The sequence below is a fragment of the Anarrhichthys ocellatus genome, unplaced genomic scaffold, assembly GCF_004355925.1.
Source record: "Anarrhichthys ocellatus isolate YVR2014 unplaced genomic scaffold, GSC_Weel_1.0 scaffold51, whole genome shotgun sequence".
Lineage (NCBI taxonomy): Eukaryota > Metazoa > Chordata > Actinopteri > Perciformes > Anarhichadidae > Anarrhichthys > Anarrhichthys ocellatus.
Window position 1 is genome coordinate 1,916,266 of NW_022280081.1, and position 16,786 is coordinate 1,933,051.

Genomic DNA, 16,786 nt, shown 5'->3' on the forward strand with positions numbered 1-16,786 from the left:
TCCCATTTCAAAATAAAAGCCCCAGAGAGTGAATTCTAACTGGAATGCTTGTGATGAAGCCTGTCATTTAATAACCTCTTTTGTTGTGTGTCAAACATTATGAATATGTCTCCTCTCCCCCTCTCTCACCCACCCAGTCCCAGCCTTCCAAAATAAAAGCCCCATAGAGTAACTGTATCTTAACATGAAGCTCAGAATGAGGTTTGTACAGAAATGATGGGAGCGTCATCATTTCCAAAAGCATTTCCAAAGGCTTCTCAAACAAAGATGTATATGTCCAGTACAGAAATGACGGGAGCCATTTGTGGACTGTCCATCAGGATTACAAGATTGAATCCAAGAGTATAATCTAAAATGCAGAAAAGAGAAAAGCGATATATCAATCGAACCTCAACGATACTACCGGTAACATCGGCGTGTGTAGCCATATATTACGATGTCTTCGGGCAGTAGAAGCCACACTGTCAAAATTTCTTGTGAAATTTTCTTGTTATATTATTCATATCTGCGTGTCTCCTACTGTGACGTGTCAGAATGTGTACTGGGAGACGTGATGGTGATTGTGAGGATCTCCTTCGGCCTCAGGAAGTCTGAGGTGCAGTGAAGCAGAGCGACCAGCAGGAAGCCCTCAGCCTCTACTCGTCTGTCTGTGATGCTATCAGATGCAATCAAACATGATATCACGTCATATCATTTACTGCGAGGTATACTGTCCATAATCTATTCTTATGTAAATAGAAATAAGTACCAAAGTCACTTTTCCTTTTTTTTTCTTCTTTTAAATAAACTACGTTTTCCACAAATAAATTGACATGTTACAGTGACAAAGTGAAATCGGAAATCAGAAAACATACAGAACTCATCAAAGTATAACTTAATTTATGAATTGGGTATTAAAGAGGCATTCCAGAGATTTAGCACTGCTCTTTCAGGAGACACAAGAAATATATTTTAAAACGGGAAGGTCAAAATCGAAGCAGCAGAAGAAGAAACTATGAGTCAAGCTCCAAGAAACGCTGGATCCTACATTTCCCAAAATGCAACTCTTTCGATAGACCCTCTCGACCTAGTAAATGCCCGCACCTTTCAAACACCATGCCCCGAGTTTGTAACGCCAGCAGCCTGTTCAAAATGTCAAGTCTGATCTGAGACAACTTCAAGTGTGAAATTGGTGGACTGGCCCTTTCAATTTTACCGAAATAAAAAAATGGGGAGAAAAACGCATTGTGTATCTTTTCATAGTTTAAATAATGTATTTACTCATTTCATTTAATTATCTAATACAACATGTTTGTTTTTTACACAATATTTACAACGTATATTACAGCTATTTGTGGAAAAGTGAGTGTGCCTTGTTTAGTAGTGACCCCGTGTTTTATGTTTAAATTCTTTAAAAATAATTCAGTTAAAAAAGCTTTTCTGTGTTTGTTTATTGCAAAATATAAATATACAATGATCTAGTCATGAGTATTTCCTGTAGTACTATACAGTGCAGTATTACCTAGAATGGTCATCCAGATGTGCGTCAGTAGTATCATGATTTAATTGTATTTATCAGGTCAGTGATGCCTTAAAGAGCACACACACACACACACACACACACATCGATCCAGAAGTAGGCCACCCCGCCCAACCTCAAATCCTCCAGGCTAGCGACTGACATGGTGCGGTTCCCATGGCAACCCCGGGCTCATCTCCAAGACAGCGGTGTTACCCAGCAGCCCCTGCGGCTGCAGGAGCCCCAGTAACCACAGAGGAGTCTACTTCTACAGAAGAGCTGCTCGCTGATACCGTTTCAGAGGGTCAAATGTCAAACTCTGGATGATAAACGAGTCGGGACAGGACTTTAAAGACTCAGGAGGCTACTGTAGCAATGTATGTAGCATGCCTCGTTTGTCTACGTGTGAACTCGGGGAAACAGCTAGTCTGGCTCTGTCTAAAAGGTTTTTAGAAACAATTCCACCTACCATTAATGTCTCAGCCATGTTTTAGTCTCGCTGCATTTTGCAGAAAAAAAACAACCCATCATGAATCATCCCCATGGTTGAAAAAAAAAAAGAAAACGAGATTCTGGCCAATATATGAAATAAAACAGCATTTTGACACGTGATTCAGAGATGGAGACAGAGAGTCACAATGTGTGTGTTACCTGCATGACCTTGGCGTGGATCTCGTCCAGCTGGGTGCGTTTGTTTCGCTGCCTGCAGAGCTCCTGGTATCTGGTGTACTGCTCCCTGAGCGAGTCCAGCAGCTTCATCACCTGAGGCTGAGCCAGCAGCTCCTCCTCCATGGGACACCAGGCTGGACCTGGAGGTCAGAGGTCAGAGACAGGGTCAGGCGTGAAGAACTGCGCGGGGGGGGGGATCTCTGGTCTGATCGTACAAAGTGGTTCCTTTTCAGGACATTAAAAGTTTGTTTCCTTTAAACCCCTTGTCTGAGAAGGGGTACCTTTTTTGGAGTGATTTAGACATCCGTCACTCGTACGTCTCATGAAAATGGTCAAATATGTGTGGACACTCACAGGCTGCATGCTTATGTGTTTTGTTGAACATGTCATTCTAAACCCACGGGCCTTAATCTGTTGCTATAGCAGCCTCCACTTGCAGGCTTTCCACCAGATTTTAGGTAACCAGGCTCGCAGGGATTTGCAACCATCGGGCCTCAAGAGCATTAGTGAGGTCCAACACTGATGTTGATGGTGATAAAGTACCAAGGACTGTAGCAGTCTACGCAGCACCTTCGTCCACTGCGTCGTACTGTAGTAGAAACTCTGGAACAACTGAATGATCTCTTTCAGCTGTTCATCTCTGAGAAAGAAAATTGCACAAAACGATACAAAAGACATCCACTCATCCATTCATTCCTCCATCTGTCCGTCTGAGCTCGACTAACACAGTGACACCTGGATGACTGACAGCCGCTTCCTCACCTCCCTGTCCTCCTCCCTCTGAGCCGTTGAAACGCCGCTGCTGCAGCTCCGACAGCAGCTCATGACCTGCAGACAGACAGACAGACAGAGAGGGGTGGGGGGGTTGAGATTTAAAAGCCCGTTATACAAAAAGCATCTGAAACAATAACGTGTCAGTGTTTGTGTACATGCTGCAGAAGGAGGAGGGTGGCACCACAAACAAAGGCCTCCTTTCACCTCCCACAGACACAGGCCGCTCAGTCCAGTGAATGCAGCCATCCATCGCTCATCCATCGCTCATCCATCCTCGGCGTCTATTTAGCTCCAGGTCTTGGTGGCAGCCGACCGACTATCCAAGACCTCTTACTCTCCACCCACATCATCATCATGTATTTTACAAAAATTGGCAAACAATGGAATCTATATATACAACTTGTTTCCAAGTGTTACCAATGTTGGAAATAAAACAGAGGCTCCACATAACATATATATTAAGCTATTCACAGTTTTACAACCTCTACTTACAACCTTTCCTGTCCTCTCCTCAATGCACTGTGCTCAGCAGCCTGCAGTTTAGTGGAAGTTTCGCAGAATTTTTGTCAAGTGACTCTTGGTCTCAGCAGAGTTGATCATGGCTTTGTAGTTGCGCAGAATTTATTGTTTTTTAGAGGATCTGGTTAGAGCAAAAGGTTTATTCGGGGCGAGATTTTAAATGAGACGCATAGAATAAAAAATATTTTGGTGAAACATCACAATTTTAAGCTTAGTTTCGTTTGCTTTTAGTGACAGAAGCGTTTGTCACACAGGATGTGTTAAAGGACTGTCAGAAAGATGAAAATCTGATGATGATGGCGTTTCTTACAGTTTCTGGCTATGATAAACAGTGCAATGTTGGCGATTTTTTAAAATAAAACATGCTTTTTCTTTCTGCCGGCATATTAACTACCATCCTAAACCAATTAGCAAGGAGTGCAAATGGGTTATAAAGCCTCCAGCAGCATTACATCGATGCTGTCTAAAAACATGGGCAGCTGGTGGTGTTGGAACGCACTCGATACAAATAATTCAGAGCGACTATCCGTACAAACTCGTAAACTGCTCAAAACTAAGTTAGACATCTAATGTTATCACCAAGATCCTGACAACTTAAATGTTACTCTGTATTTAGAATCAAATATAGCCTGGTCTTGTCTAGGAAACGCTAGATAAGAGTTGTCTGTAATATAACATATTTTGACCCCTATCAGCAGCTATAACCCCATCATTTAACTATTCTACTATTCTTATTTATCTATACTATTCTTGCATTTCTACATACTTAATCATAAATGCCATTTTCAGTATTATTATTTGCAGTTCTATATTTTAGTGCACATAATTTACAGATTTCTCATTTAGATTTTTCCATATGTTTTGTTGTTATACTGTGGATTGATGCACATATTTTACACACTTTACACATATTTTCTTATAATTTATCAGTTAAATATTTATATTCTAGAATGTGAGCAACTGTAACGCAACCCTAATTTCCGTCCGAGGATCAACAAAAATTCCGATATGTATTTATAGTTTCCTTGCCGGAGAGAGGGAAGTTCTTCCTGAAGCTTGCCGCTGTATTTATAACACACACCTTAAAGAAGGCCGCTTCATTCAGCTGTGAGCGTGACTACAAACAGAGCTCACTCTGTCATGGAGTGGGAGGTTTGGATGCTCGGATGCACGATTCTTTCAGTCACTACCCAGAATTCCCGACAACAAGTGAGAAGAGCTGTGTTGACAGTAAGACAATAAGACAATAACTCTTGTCTTATTGACAATTGTTGTTTAAGTCTGGCTTAAAACAACAGTCAGATGTCTATTTGAACATCGAAAGAGATTTCCTCCTGTTCATACTGGGCTGTAAAAATAGTCCCCTCCTAAAGTGTTTTCAATGTGAGTGACGGGGGACAAAATCCACTGTCCTCATTTTTATGCGAGAACACCCTCTTTGTGTGTCCCAGTAGCGCTGCAGTGGAGGCACAGTCTCTTAAAATCGGTCTCAGACATGAGGGCAACATGTCTGAAAGGGGTTAAAAAGAGAGGCGATGATATTTACCGGTCTGAAGGACAGTCTCGGGGTCGACAGACGGCAAGAGGGCGCAGTCAGCTGATCTGAGGACAGAAAGACACGCAGCTCTGACTGTCATCTGTCTACTGTTGGTGCACTTTAAACTGTAGCTCTGTGTGAGTGTGTGCGCGTACTTCTCCCTGTCCACCGCGCTGCCCTTGTCGCTGTCGTTGATAATCAACAGCTCATCCAGCAGCGACGTCGACTCTTTGGTGAACTTCTCAAAAACCTGCGACAAATGAAACAAACGTCAACAAACGGGCCAAGACCTGGTGCCAGGTTACCATAGCAACAAGCTTCCTTTTTATTTTAGTTTAGTAAAAATATCAAACACATGGATTTATTCAAAATAAAAATACTGACCAGTCTCTTGTTGAGCCAGTCGTTGTGGTCGTAGTCCAGACTTCCCCCAAAATCGTCCGTCAGCTGACAGGGTTCAATGTAACGAGTCAACTTATTGGCCGACACCAGGATCACCTGACAGGAAGCACAGACGCCAGCACTGAGTAAACTGTTTATCTTTAAGGCCCAATCAATGTTCCCCCTAAAGCCTCAGACCCTCAGGGACTTACTGACGTCACCTGGTAAGTGGTTGAGTGTGAGAGACTGTGAGGGCTTGAAATGGTGTAAATATGAACGGGACAGCACTTCAGTGCAACTTATCACTTTACCATGACAACAACAAATAAGATGTATAATGTGGGTATTTATTTTATACTTTGTACTCCCTGATTTGAACGTCTTCCAGACTCTTCCTCACAAGATGAGAGGTAACTTCAAATAATCTATTCACTCAATTTTGTCAAAATAGCTTCAATGACAAAATCAAATATTTGATGAATAAATAAATAAATATCTGATTTCATGTTATTTTTGTTCCATCTTTAACCCTTAATGTTTCTGAGTACATTTAATATAACAGGCTGAACACCCGTGACCCGTCCTCTTTGTTTCCGTCTCCATGCGTCCACTGGTTACCCCGTGTTAAGAGTCACATTTGTGGGTAATTCCCTTCGGCAAAGTCTGCATCTAATGCTGACTTACGGAAAAGGTTCACAAAGGGCTCAAAATGTCTGCGAGAGACTCAAACACTCGATGATTTGACAGTGGGACAAATCCTGTAAATCCATAAGGGTGGAGATTGGGTTTGGGCCCACATGTAAAAGAGACACAGACTGTCCAAATACCCCCACTACCAATGATCATGATTCAGCATGATTACAATCAAATATTCACATTAAGTGTGATTCCTATTAATTACACATCTGAGGGGTTTAGAATGTGTGTGTATCAGACTATCAGAGCTGTGAAATACAAGAGTTCTGAAGGAAAATGAAGAACGAGTCATTGAAATGACAAACTAACCCGACGCTTGTGTTCACCACAGACCTTATTTCAGGCATCTAACCAACAACACACACAAAACACCATTGACGTCCAGACGAGGGAACCGGAGTTGCAACAATGCTGAATCATTTCCAGGTTTTAGGAATCATTCCTGCACCACCACTATAGATCTACATACGGAGCATGTCCTCATCCCCGAGCCAGCCGCCATGTTTCTACAGTAGCCCAGAAGGGACAAACACTGGCCCCAGATAGGGGCTCATCGCGATCTCACACTTTTGCGTCGGCCACCGTAGTCCTCCTGCATGCTTGGCACACGGGAGAAGTTTGGGTTGGTTGCTGATCATCAACCTCACCGCCAGACGACGACAAACCCCACACACTGCACATTTTTATATTTCTACACATGCAGGACAGTGGAGATGATGAGCGTAGTGAGTCATTTCTATTCCTATGTCCCCGGAAGAGGATGAGGGATGTGAGGAGCCACGTCAGGCGAATGGAAAGCACTCCATGTGTGCATGAAGCTGTGATGCAGCTGGGACACACAAACAAAGTTCCTACAGTTTAGAATAACGTTTTGACACGTAAATCAAAGTTTAGGACCATTCTTAAGACGGTTTCTAAGACGTTTTATACCAGCTGTTCACAGATTACACAGATCAGTCTACCAACCCAAAGGAGTTCATGGATCACAAGACGCACTTCTCCTTCTGCCTCCCAGAGCACATTCAAAAATCTGGAGATAGAGAGCTCACTGTTCATCAGCAGCCAGCGAGCTGATCTGGATCAGGTTTTTACAGAAGTGTTTTTTTATTTGTGCCGGTCTGCACATTTGATCCTTTCCTATTATCACTCAATAACGCACTCTGACCTGCACTCGTGTTGAGGGTTGCTTTACAAATGAGCGTGGACGGTCAGACAGCTGGTAGAGAGCCGTTCTTCCAGCTGTCGCTGCAGCAGATGCTGTCGGAGAAATTGGAGTCTACTCAGTGTGTGTGTGTGTTTATTCAAATGTTAGGTCAGACTCTAGAGCAGCTGTGCGACACACACCCCACTGTGACATACACACACTCTCCATAGTTTAGATGAGTCACATTTCAACACTGTCACCGGAATCTCCCTTCCAGCAGCTGTGTGTGTGTGTGTGCGTGCGTGTGTGTTAAAATAAAGTGAAGAAGAAGAGTTCTCGAACACATTTAAATAACAAACTCAATCCCAGCGCGTTATCTATCGAAGCACCTCAATCCTACAACCATTAAACTGCTGCTGTTAACGAGCCGACTGTTAAATGTCGGAGCGTCTTTGAACGCACTAAATGTCTATTATGAGCGGCAACTTTACAAGTTGCTACACACCCACCAACTTGCTCCGGTTACCGTGGCAACAACTATAGAGCCAACATGGCTGCAGAAATCTGGGTCACAGCGACTACTGATCTCTGTCAGTAAAAACATCTGTTTCAATAGAGAGGGAGGTTGGCCGGTAATCACGACGCACACACACACACACACACACACTCTCACTCACTCACTCACTCACACATACCATCGACCCCGGCTCAGGTTTCCAGCAACAATAAGGACAGTTAACGATGCTCAAGGTTATCATAACTGGCTCAGTTTCTCTCTCTATTTGATATCAGCTTAACAACACAATGAAGTGCGTGTGTGTGTGTGTGTGTGCGTGCGTGCTTTTGGACCAAAATACCGTCACGAGAGCAAAAACTGAAAATACAGACCGTATGTTTGTCTCTGAGGTTATCGCAAAAGTTGGATAAAACTGGGTTTTCCACACTGGTTCTTCTGGTTCAGAACGGCTATAAACACGGTTGCCTGTTAGGCGTGGTGGGACAAAAAGTCAATAATATGAAGCCCTTCACTATCTGGGGAAAGGAGGCCAAAGAGTGGAGCAGAAGATTTCTCAACAACTGGCTGAGAAGTGAGGAATCAGCACACGGCCGAACCAAGCGGTAACCTCTGGTTCTGCCAAGTGAAGCCAATGCTAAAGAGTCTTAAAACTTGCATCCTCTCTACTGACCAGCAGGGGGCGACTCCTCTGGTTGCAAAAAGAAGTCAGATTGTATAGAAGTCTATGAGAAAATGACTACTTCTCACTTGATTTATTCCCTCAGTAAACATTGTAAACATGGGTTTATGGTCTTAATCTCTAGTTTCAAGTCTTCTTCAATACAGCATGATGTTCATTTAGTAAATTATGGTCCATTTAGAGTCAAATAGACCATAAAGCAGGGTATGCTTTAGTACTTCGCAGTCCAAATATGGTGACTTCCATTCACTGGTTGCAAAAAAACGGGATGGCGACGAGTAAAATGCCAAATTCGAGGCTTCAAAACGGCAGTCCAGAAACCAATGGGTGGAGTCACGTCCACGTCTTTTATACAAAATATGAGCCAAACAGTGTAGGAAACATTAAAAACAGGTGAAATATGATTATAGAATAGAGATCATAATGCGTGCAGTGGAGCCAACACCCACTTTGAGACACAAACAGTGTCGGCGGTCCCCAGAAAGCACTTTAAGACAAAAAGAATGTAAAAGAATTGAATAATATCAGCACCATTTCTTCCACTGTTGTCAGTCCCGGTTTACTTCCTTGTATGTTCTTAAATCCATCCAATAGTTGCGATGTTTAAATCTGGACCAGCCAGCAGACCGACATTGCCGTCTTTAAAGCCAGGCCACTAGCGTGGCAACAAAATTACATAGTTGCTTTTTTAATGACAAACTGTATATCTGCAACGTTTCAATTTGTAAAAAAAGCAGAAGGAGAAGCCTCACAGGGTTCAGAAAAGTTCAGGTCAGGAAAACCAAATGTGACAGGCTGTTAAGTTCCCACAGAGGGAAAGGCAACCAACACAACAACTTCAGGTTGACCAGGGAAGATTCTCTGGACTGTGCCTGAGCTCAATAACAGCTTTCACACTTCGACATACAGAAATCTCATGGAAAAATAGCCTCCGATTGAGAAAACCTTTCGTGATCGTTTGAAGTGAAAATTATGTTTGACAGAAAACCACAAAGACCTCAAAATCATTCCAGTGACCTCTCGGCGCCAGAGAGGGAGCGAATAAAACTCCGAACGGCAGCTGAGAGACTCACCTCGAAGCCCAGGCGGTCTTTCTCCTTCCAGAAGCAGAAGTGCGTGACCTTCTTGTCCCAGAATTCATCCGGCTTCACCACGCAGACCAGCGACACCTCGGCTGGAATCACATTCTGAAACGGCACCGGCAGCATCATCGTACTCGGCTTTGTCACAACACGAAAGTCATAAAGTCATTCATGTCATCACTGGGATCCATATCACGTGTTCGTACCTGCAGCATGAGCACCACAGTCTTCACGATGTTCCACTGAGACTTCCGTCCGTCCACGATAACGGTGAAACCCCGAGCCTTACACTTCTGACTGAGAGAGAGAGACATGTTATAAGCATTTTATAAGACAAGTATATTACTCAAACTATGAACAACACTCACTGACAGGGTTTCCTGCTCATCCAGCATTTGGACTGCACATCCAAACTGACTGTATGTGAATTAAGATTAAGTGTGAAGGCTACTTCAGGAGCGTCAGAGTGGTGCATTCATGTCCACTTACTTTGATCTGAGGAATGAGTTCCCAAATCAGAAGTTAGCTCGCGAATGCAATGCCGTTTTATTGCTGGCTCTTCCGAATACTAGCAGACTACAAACCACACCAACAAGGCTCATTCAAGTTCATTACAACTTTGGTGTTATATTTGTACATTGGGAAATAATTTCAGTTACGATAACATTGGACTCAAGCAGCTGCTGTGTTCTCGAGTCATCACCGATACGAACCGCATCCAGAAGTAGAAAAATAAGACTTGAAAATATGGTGTTGGCCCGAATAAAAGACGTTTATTCTGGAAATTATTATTAGAGTGTAACACCAGCTCCTACAGAGAGTGTTGCCTTATGAGTCGATTGTAGCCTTGATGCTCATTGTTTTCATGAAGCACAGTTTGACCTACAGGAATTTCAAACAGCGTGTGTTATGTGTTGTGGAGGAAATAAATTCCTGACAAGTGCTAACGAGTTGAAAGCATCGGACGACATCTTTACTGCAGAAATAAAACGGGGAATAAATCACTTGTCAAGCTGCCATGGGAATTCTCATCGCAGGGAAACTTTTCCGACCAGACCGATCGGAGAGAGTTTTTATATCTTCACAAACAGCTGTTGGAAGAGGGAGGGCTTATCTAATAATCAGGGTCGTCTGATGTTCGGGCCAAGGCGAGGTGTAATAAACTGGAATCATCCTTTAAGCCCTTTAAAGTACAGCTGGACATGCTGGATTCAGACGCTGCCTGGAGACAAGATACAAAGGTACAAAGACCCAGCAGCTCCTCAGCGACGAGTTGACTCCCAACATACCTAGGGATGCTGAGCAGGTAGTCCAGTGTGGCGCTGAGCTCCTCCATGCTGGTCTGATCTGAACTGAGAGGGATGGTCAGGATCAGACCACTGCGCCGGTCTTTGCCCCCTGAAGAGAGACAGATGAGTAGATTACTGCAAGTACACTGAGATTATAGAGTCCTCACATGTAGACATGATATATCATGGTTTGTGTGTTTGTGTGTGTGTTACCTGACAGAAAGGCCAGTTTCTTCTTAAGGATGGGGAGCATGTTGGTCGCTTCCACGGTAACGTTGGACATCTGTAGACAGATGCAAACACAACAATTAAAAGGAGGAAGGTTCAAATTGTATTCATTTAAAGTCTACCTTAATATGACATTCACAATACCTACACTGAAACTGTTTTTGGTTGCTGCAATATTTCCTCCTGTAAAACACCTGTCTGCAAGTCCAGTCACTAGTCCACAATCTCAGTCACTAGGCCACAATCTCAGTCACTAGTCCACAATCTCAGTCACTAGGCCACAATCTCAGTCACTAGTCCACAATCTCAGTCACTAGTCCACAATCTCAGTCACTAGTCCACAATCTCAGTCACTAGTCCACAATCTTAGTCACTAGTCCACAATCTTAGTCACTAGTCCACACTCTTAGTCAGCAGCTCACAGCTGTGTATGCTACCTGTCTCTCACTGATCAGATGACTACTACTGGGTCACCAGTAAACACGGTAGCGGCATAGACACGCTACAAACCTCAGCTGAAGTAGTGTATGAATATATTGGAATCAGCTCAGGGATTTTCTCTTTGCTGGCATTTCTCCCAACAGATTCAGACTCTTGGCTTCACATTCAGCAAGCCTGTGATTGTTTTTGTCTGTTTCATCAGTCCATTTAAAGAAGGGACGCACCAATCTGACTGACTCAGTCCAGATACCGATTCATGAGCTTTGAGTATCATCCGATATCGAGAACCAATCTGATACCGGTGTCTAACAAGCTGTGCGTTTCACTGTGTGGAAGTGACCGGAATCATTGTTGTATGAGTAAGGGTCGATGTCAGGCTCGACTTCAATTTTGCTTTCATAACATTGCAAAACAAAACTTTAAAAAATGAATACATATATATAAATAAACTGAATTGTTGTCAACACAGAAGTTGGTTTGACATCTGTATCAGTTTCAACTCTCTCTCTGCAATTTGCTGGTTTAAATTTCCATTGTTTCATCATGTAACGATAGATACTGGTTTATATACTAGTTTCTTATTTAACACTCCGAGTCAGATGTTGGTAGGTGGATTTTGTTACTTTAGGAAAGAGCCATGCTAGCTGTTCCCACCCGTTTCCAGTCTTTATGCTAAGCTAACCGTCTCCAGATTCACATTTGACGACAGACATGAGAGTGTAGTCAAACTTATCATCGAACTCTAGGCAAGAAAATGAATAACCATATTTCTAAAAATGTTTTACTATTCCTTGTGAAATCTTTCAGGTTGACTGTGCATTCGTTGTTTGTATTGTCTTTTGTGATAAATAATTATTATTAATCTTTCTGCTCAGTTCATTCACAGGTTATAATTTGGGACACAGTAGCCGGTGAACCACCCTTTGATATTGTACATGCATTGAACCATCATTTGCACTTTAAACCTCCTTTTAAAAACATTGTTTCTACTTCTACTGTGTTTCGTATAGTGTGTGCTTATATAAATAGTATAATTATACTATGTTATACCATATCTATGTTAGTATTGAGCATTTCAAACTAACTTTTTCTCACTCCCATCCTGGCACACCTTTGGGTGAGATTCAAATACTGGACTTAATATAATTTGCCACAAACATTGACTTATCTCTTTATCTAAGCATTATTTGGGACCAATGTTATGTCCCTGTCCCTCATGTTTGCATCGTTTATTTTTCTGATCATTCTTTGATGCTATAATGATATTACAGTTGACTTATTAATAAATGAAACAAAACGTTTTTTTCCCCCCAAAGCTCAACTCTAATTGTTGCTGTTTACTTACAACCAAGACACTTACTCCTCAGGGCTTTACTATGTTGAGCTTTTTGTGTTTACTTTTATACTGTTACTAAACATTTGTATTGTTTGTTTCCATTATTTGATACGAGTGTTATTATGATCACCATTAGTCGTATTATTAGTGGTAATAAATGAGTGTGGTTACTGCAGCACCAGTCAGTCTTGCTGCAGGGCTTCATCTTCATCTTCATCTTCATCTTCATCCTCCTCCTTCTTCTCCTCCTCTTTCTCCTCAGCCAGTCTGCCTGCCTGCGGCCTGGCTGCAGCGGCAGGACGGCCCGGCACGGCTCGGTTTGCCTCGGCTTGGTTCGGCTCGGCCCACAGAAACAATGACCTACATTCAGCGGCTGCAGACTGCGGCTGCTGCGGCTCTGACCTCCCTCGCCTCAGCCTCGACCCACACGCAGTATCGACAACTTCGGGATCGATCAACAATATGTATCGATCGGGCGGCTTTTCTTACCTTTTAGTCAAATTTGCAGCATTATCCTGTCCCGGTTTTTCTCTCCCTGTCCTTCTCCCTTACTCCTCCCGTGTCTTTCCTTTTCCTTCTCCTCTTCCTCTCCTCCTCCTCCTCCTCCTCCTCCTCCTCTTTCTCCTCTCGGGCTGATTTGTCAGCGGATAGTCAATCTGCTTTCCATCAGACGCAGAAGATCCCAGTTTGCTTTCCGCTAGCTTTGAACAACAGTGGAAACACACAGGGAGCAGGCGGTGGAGCTCGCGACTCTGCGCAGCCTCAGTGAAGCCCAATAAAAAAATACGACTTCCGGTAAAGTGACTTTCCAAATAAAAGCCTGGAGGAGCCGCAGGTTCCGCACGTTTTCAATAGAGAAGCTGGACGACTGAATATCATGCATAATATATCTAATGGGAATTTTCAATTACATGTCTTATCCATATTTATATTTGTTAACAATTTGTTCGATTTTTCCCCCCCAATATGTTTTCTTCATGTACATATTTATTTATTATTTATTTCAATCCATAATGTTTGGTAAACCATTTTTAAAACAGTAACATTTTAAGTGAACTTGCATGCATTAAGATGTTTTATGTTTGAGCTTGTGGACCGATAAAATGTATTTTATTGTGGCTTTGCTTTTATTGTGCCAGACTGATTTATCTGTGTTATATGCTTGTTTTTGCGTGTCAATTAGTGTCTATGCAGTACAATGTCATCTCATTTAGTCTGTATTTCGATTGACATTAATATCTCCCATTATATTGCTTTGTATGTCTCGCATGTGTCTTTTAACTAAATTTAATTTTCTCTTTTATTTTTTACCTCAGAATATACCATAGTATATTCCTTTTTGAACATTTGTAAGCATGCAGAATAAGGAAAAGAGAACATCAATATCAGAAAAAAACCAATATGAAGGATTTACATTGTCAGGTACTATTTTATCCATTTATTATACAGACTCTATAGAGACTATAGCAGTGGTGGGCCGTCAGGGCCTAAGCCTTCTCTGCTGGCCCAAACAGAATCACAAAGTTATAGCTATTTTATAATTGAATGTAGTATAATTATTTTTCCCATTAGCTTATTTTCTCATTGCACAGCTCCTGTCTTTCTCTGTTGCTCTGCTTCCAGCCTGCAGTGCTGCTTCCAGTGCAGCTTGTTTTAAAGAGAGCTTTTATCCAATCAGATTCAGCCCCTATGTCTCTAGAGAGGCCCGATGCCCGCTAGAGAGCCTTTGCAGTTTAAGTAAATGGGGACGTTATTGTTGATTGTCATAGTCTTCAACCAATCAGATCTTTAGTTTGGCATGTTGGGCGTATTCTTTGACGTGCCAGTGGCACCGAGGTAGCCTGCTAAGTACGTCAGGATTAACGTGCGCCTTGATTGGTGTTAAGGATTTCAGTATTAAAAGCATTATTAGCAGGATTAAATAACACCCCAAGTGGTGAGTAGAAGTGTCACAATAATAATAATGTCAAAATAGGTTAAAAAGTCACAATATATTTACTTATGGAATGTATTATGTTTACAATATTCTTACTTGTAGAGGATATTATGTTACAGTATTTTACTCATTGAATGTATTAAACCATAGAAGTATAGTCACTAAAGGTATTAAAACACTCTATCAATAGTTTTGAGGGTCAGAAAGAGATCATTTTGAGTGAGTCTTTACAGAGGTGCAGCAGAGAACAGAGGGATGGACAACTGACCACCAGGACCTGAGGAGGAGTCCGGACGACTTCAACCAAACACTGAGATGATAACTGCCCCAAGCCAGGAGGGGCTATTGAATTTCGGCCAATCACATGGACATTTAAACTTTCGGACAGAGACTTTTAAATATAGGCTTAGTTCCAGAGGGTTTTTGCCAGAGTTCGCGCCATTACCACTCTGGGTAGTTTACCAGCTGGGCTGGGCTATTTAGTGGGCCTTGTGAGAACTCTGCCCTGGGGACATATTGATATCGATAGAGTAATTCAGTTTGCAACTGTTCTAGCTTCTCTTGTTTATTAAATACTTTTTGATTCTTAACCGGATCCAGTTCATTTTTGGTGCGACTGGAAAGTCCAGTGGTCTGGGTCTCCCCTGAAAACATCTAACCCTAACATTGGTCAGTGACTAATGTGAAATTTAAGGAAGCTGGCAGAAGTTAGTTGGAGTAGTAAGAGTTCAAATTGAAAGATATGGAAGAAATTATAACATTTTTAGGTTTTTGCTTAGTGTACTTTATTTATTTGTATGAACGGTGTTCCTGTTGACAGCATCGCACATTTTATGGCTGGGAATGTGTTTCATTTTAACTGAGCATCTTGGTGTTTGGAGCTATGCTAAGCTAACCTGAGGACGCCAAGTCACGGACTTAGGTAAAGTTAGAAAGATATTGACAGATTCGGACTTCCCGGTTCAATAAATCGTTAACGAAACGTTGCTAAAATACAAACGATACCTCCCTGTAACCGTAGTGAGGTAGACAACAAGCTACAACCTTAATTTAATTAAAACGAACCGTCTTACGGACTCCTCCGAGCTGGACAATCGGCATTGGTCTCAATGAGCGGCAGGCTGCGAGACGAGTGCGCAGGGACCGTCTACAAAGTGCAATGCGGAAAATACCTACAACAACAATATTCAATAGCTTCGCTGTCATGAAATGTAATGTAACCAAAAACACTTCACACATCAATGGGCTCCTCTTTGTTGTACTACAAGTGTTATTTTGAAAAAATATGATTTTGATTAATTTTAGTGAATTTTTATTGAAAATAATATTCAATAACTTTACTGTGGAGTGTGACCAAAATCACTTTTGACAGGTGCTGTCAAATTCTCTTTCTGGTGACGATTCCAAGTGACATTAAAGTATCAGTGATTTGGTCAAACCAGTGTCCATTAGAGAACTACAAACATACAGTTAATTTAAACCTCAATTAAATAAATGGTTAGTTAGTACCCAACTCTGTCAGCACCAGAATGTAACTGCTTCTCTGTCTGTGTTGAACTTTCCCTCGATCTGTCTGTTGTCACCTGTCTGTCTGTCTTGAAATTGCCGGTCGATCCTCATCTACCTGCATGCTTGTCTGTCTTTTATTGTTGTTTAGCTGTGTCTGACTGATTTATGTATTTCACATACTCTGCATGCTTTTATGTTTTGTGCCTCTGACATGGATGTTTTTTAGTGTCTAAAAACTGCAGCATAATATTCTCTTTAGTGCATGCTTCTATTTAACATACAGGTGCATCTCAATGAATTAGAACATCATCGAAAAGTTAATTTATTTCAGTAATTCAATTCAAAAAGTGAAACCCATGTATTATAAAGATTCATTACACACAGGGTGATATATTTCAAGCCCTGCACGGTGACATGTCGCTGTGTTGGGCTGCGGTTTCAGTAGTATCAAAAGGGGATGGCCAGTCTTCAAATCATGTGCCAACATGCGTTAGCGGTACTTCAGGTGTCCGATGTAGGATGATGGGGTAATATACTCTCACCAAACTCCT

The 16,786-nt window shown here is 42.0% G+C and overlaps 1 protein-coding gene across 1 annotated transcript in view; it reads right to left on the reverse strand.

Annotated features, from left to right (window-relative positions):
• Positions 1 to 13,533, reverse strand: part of sestd1 (SEC14 and spectrin domains 1) — a 20,376-nt gene extending 6,843 nt beyond the window's left edge. Inside the window, exons 1-10 of the mRNA XM_031870119.1 lie at positions 13,280 to 13,533; positions 10,999 to 11,068; positions 10,786 to 10,894; positions 9,703 to 9,793; positions 9,488 to 9,601; positions 5,382 to 5,495; positions 5,153 to 5,247; positions 5,007 to 5,062; positions 2,930 to 2,995; positions 2,150 to 2,307 (exon numbers count right to left, since the gene is read on the reverse strand). Coding sequence (XP_031725979.1) covers positions 2,150 to 2,307; positions 2,930 to 2,995; positions 5,007 to 5,062; positions 5,153 to 5,247; positions 5,382 to 5,495; positions 9,488 to 9,601; positions 9,703 to 9,793; positions 10,786 to 10,894; positions 10,999 to 11,068 — 873 coding nt within the window. The 5' untranslated portion in view covers positions 13,280 to 13,533. The remainder of the gene's footprint in view (positions 1 to 2,149; positions 2,308 to 2,929; positions 2,996 to 5,006; positions 5,063 to 5,152; positions 5,248 to 5,381; positions 5,496 to 9,487; positions 9,602 to 9,702; positions 9,794 to 10,785; positions 10,895 to 10,998; positions 11,069 to 13,279) is intronic.
• Positions 13,534 to 16,786: the final 3,253 nt, after the last annotated feature.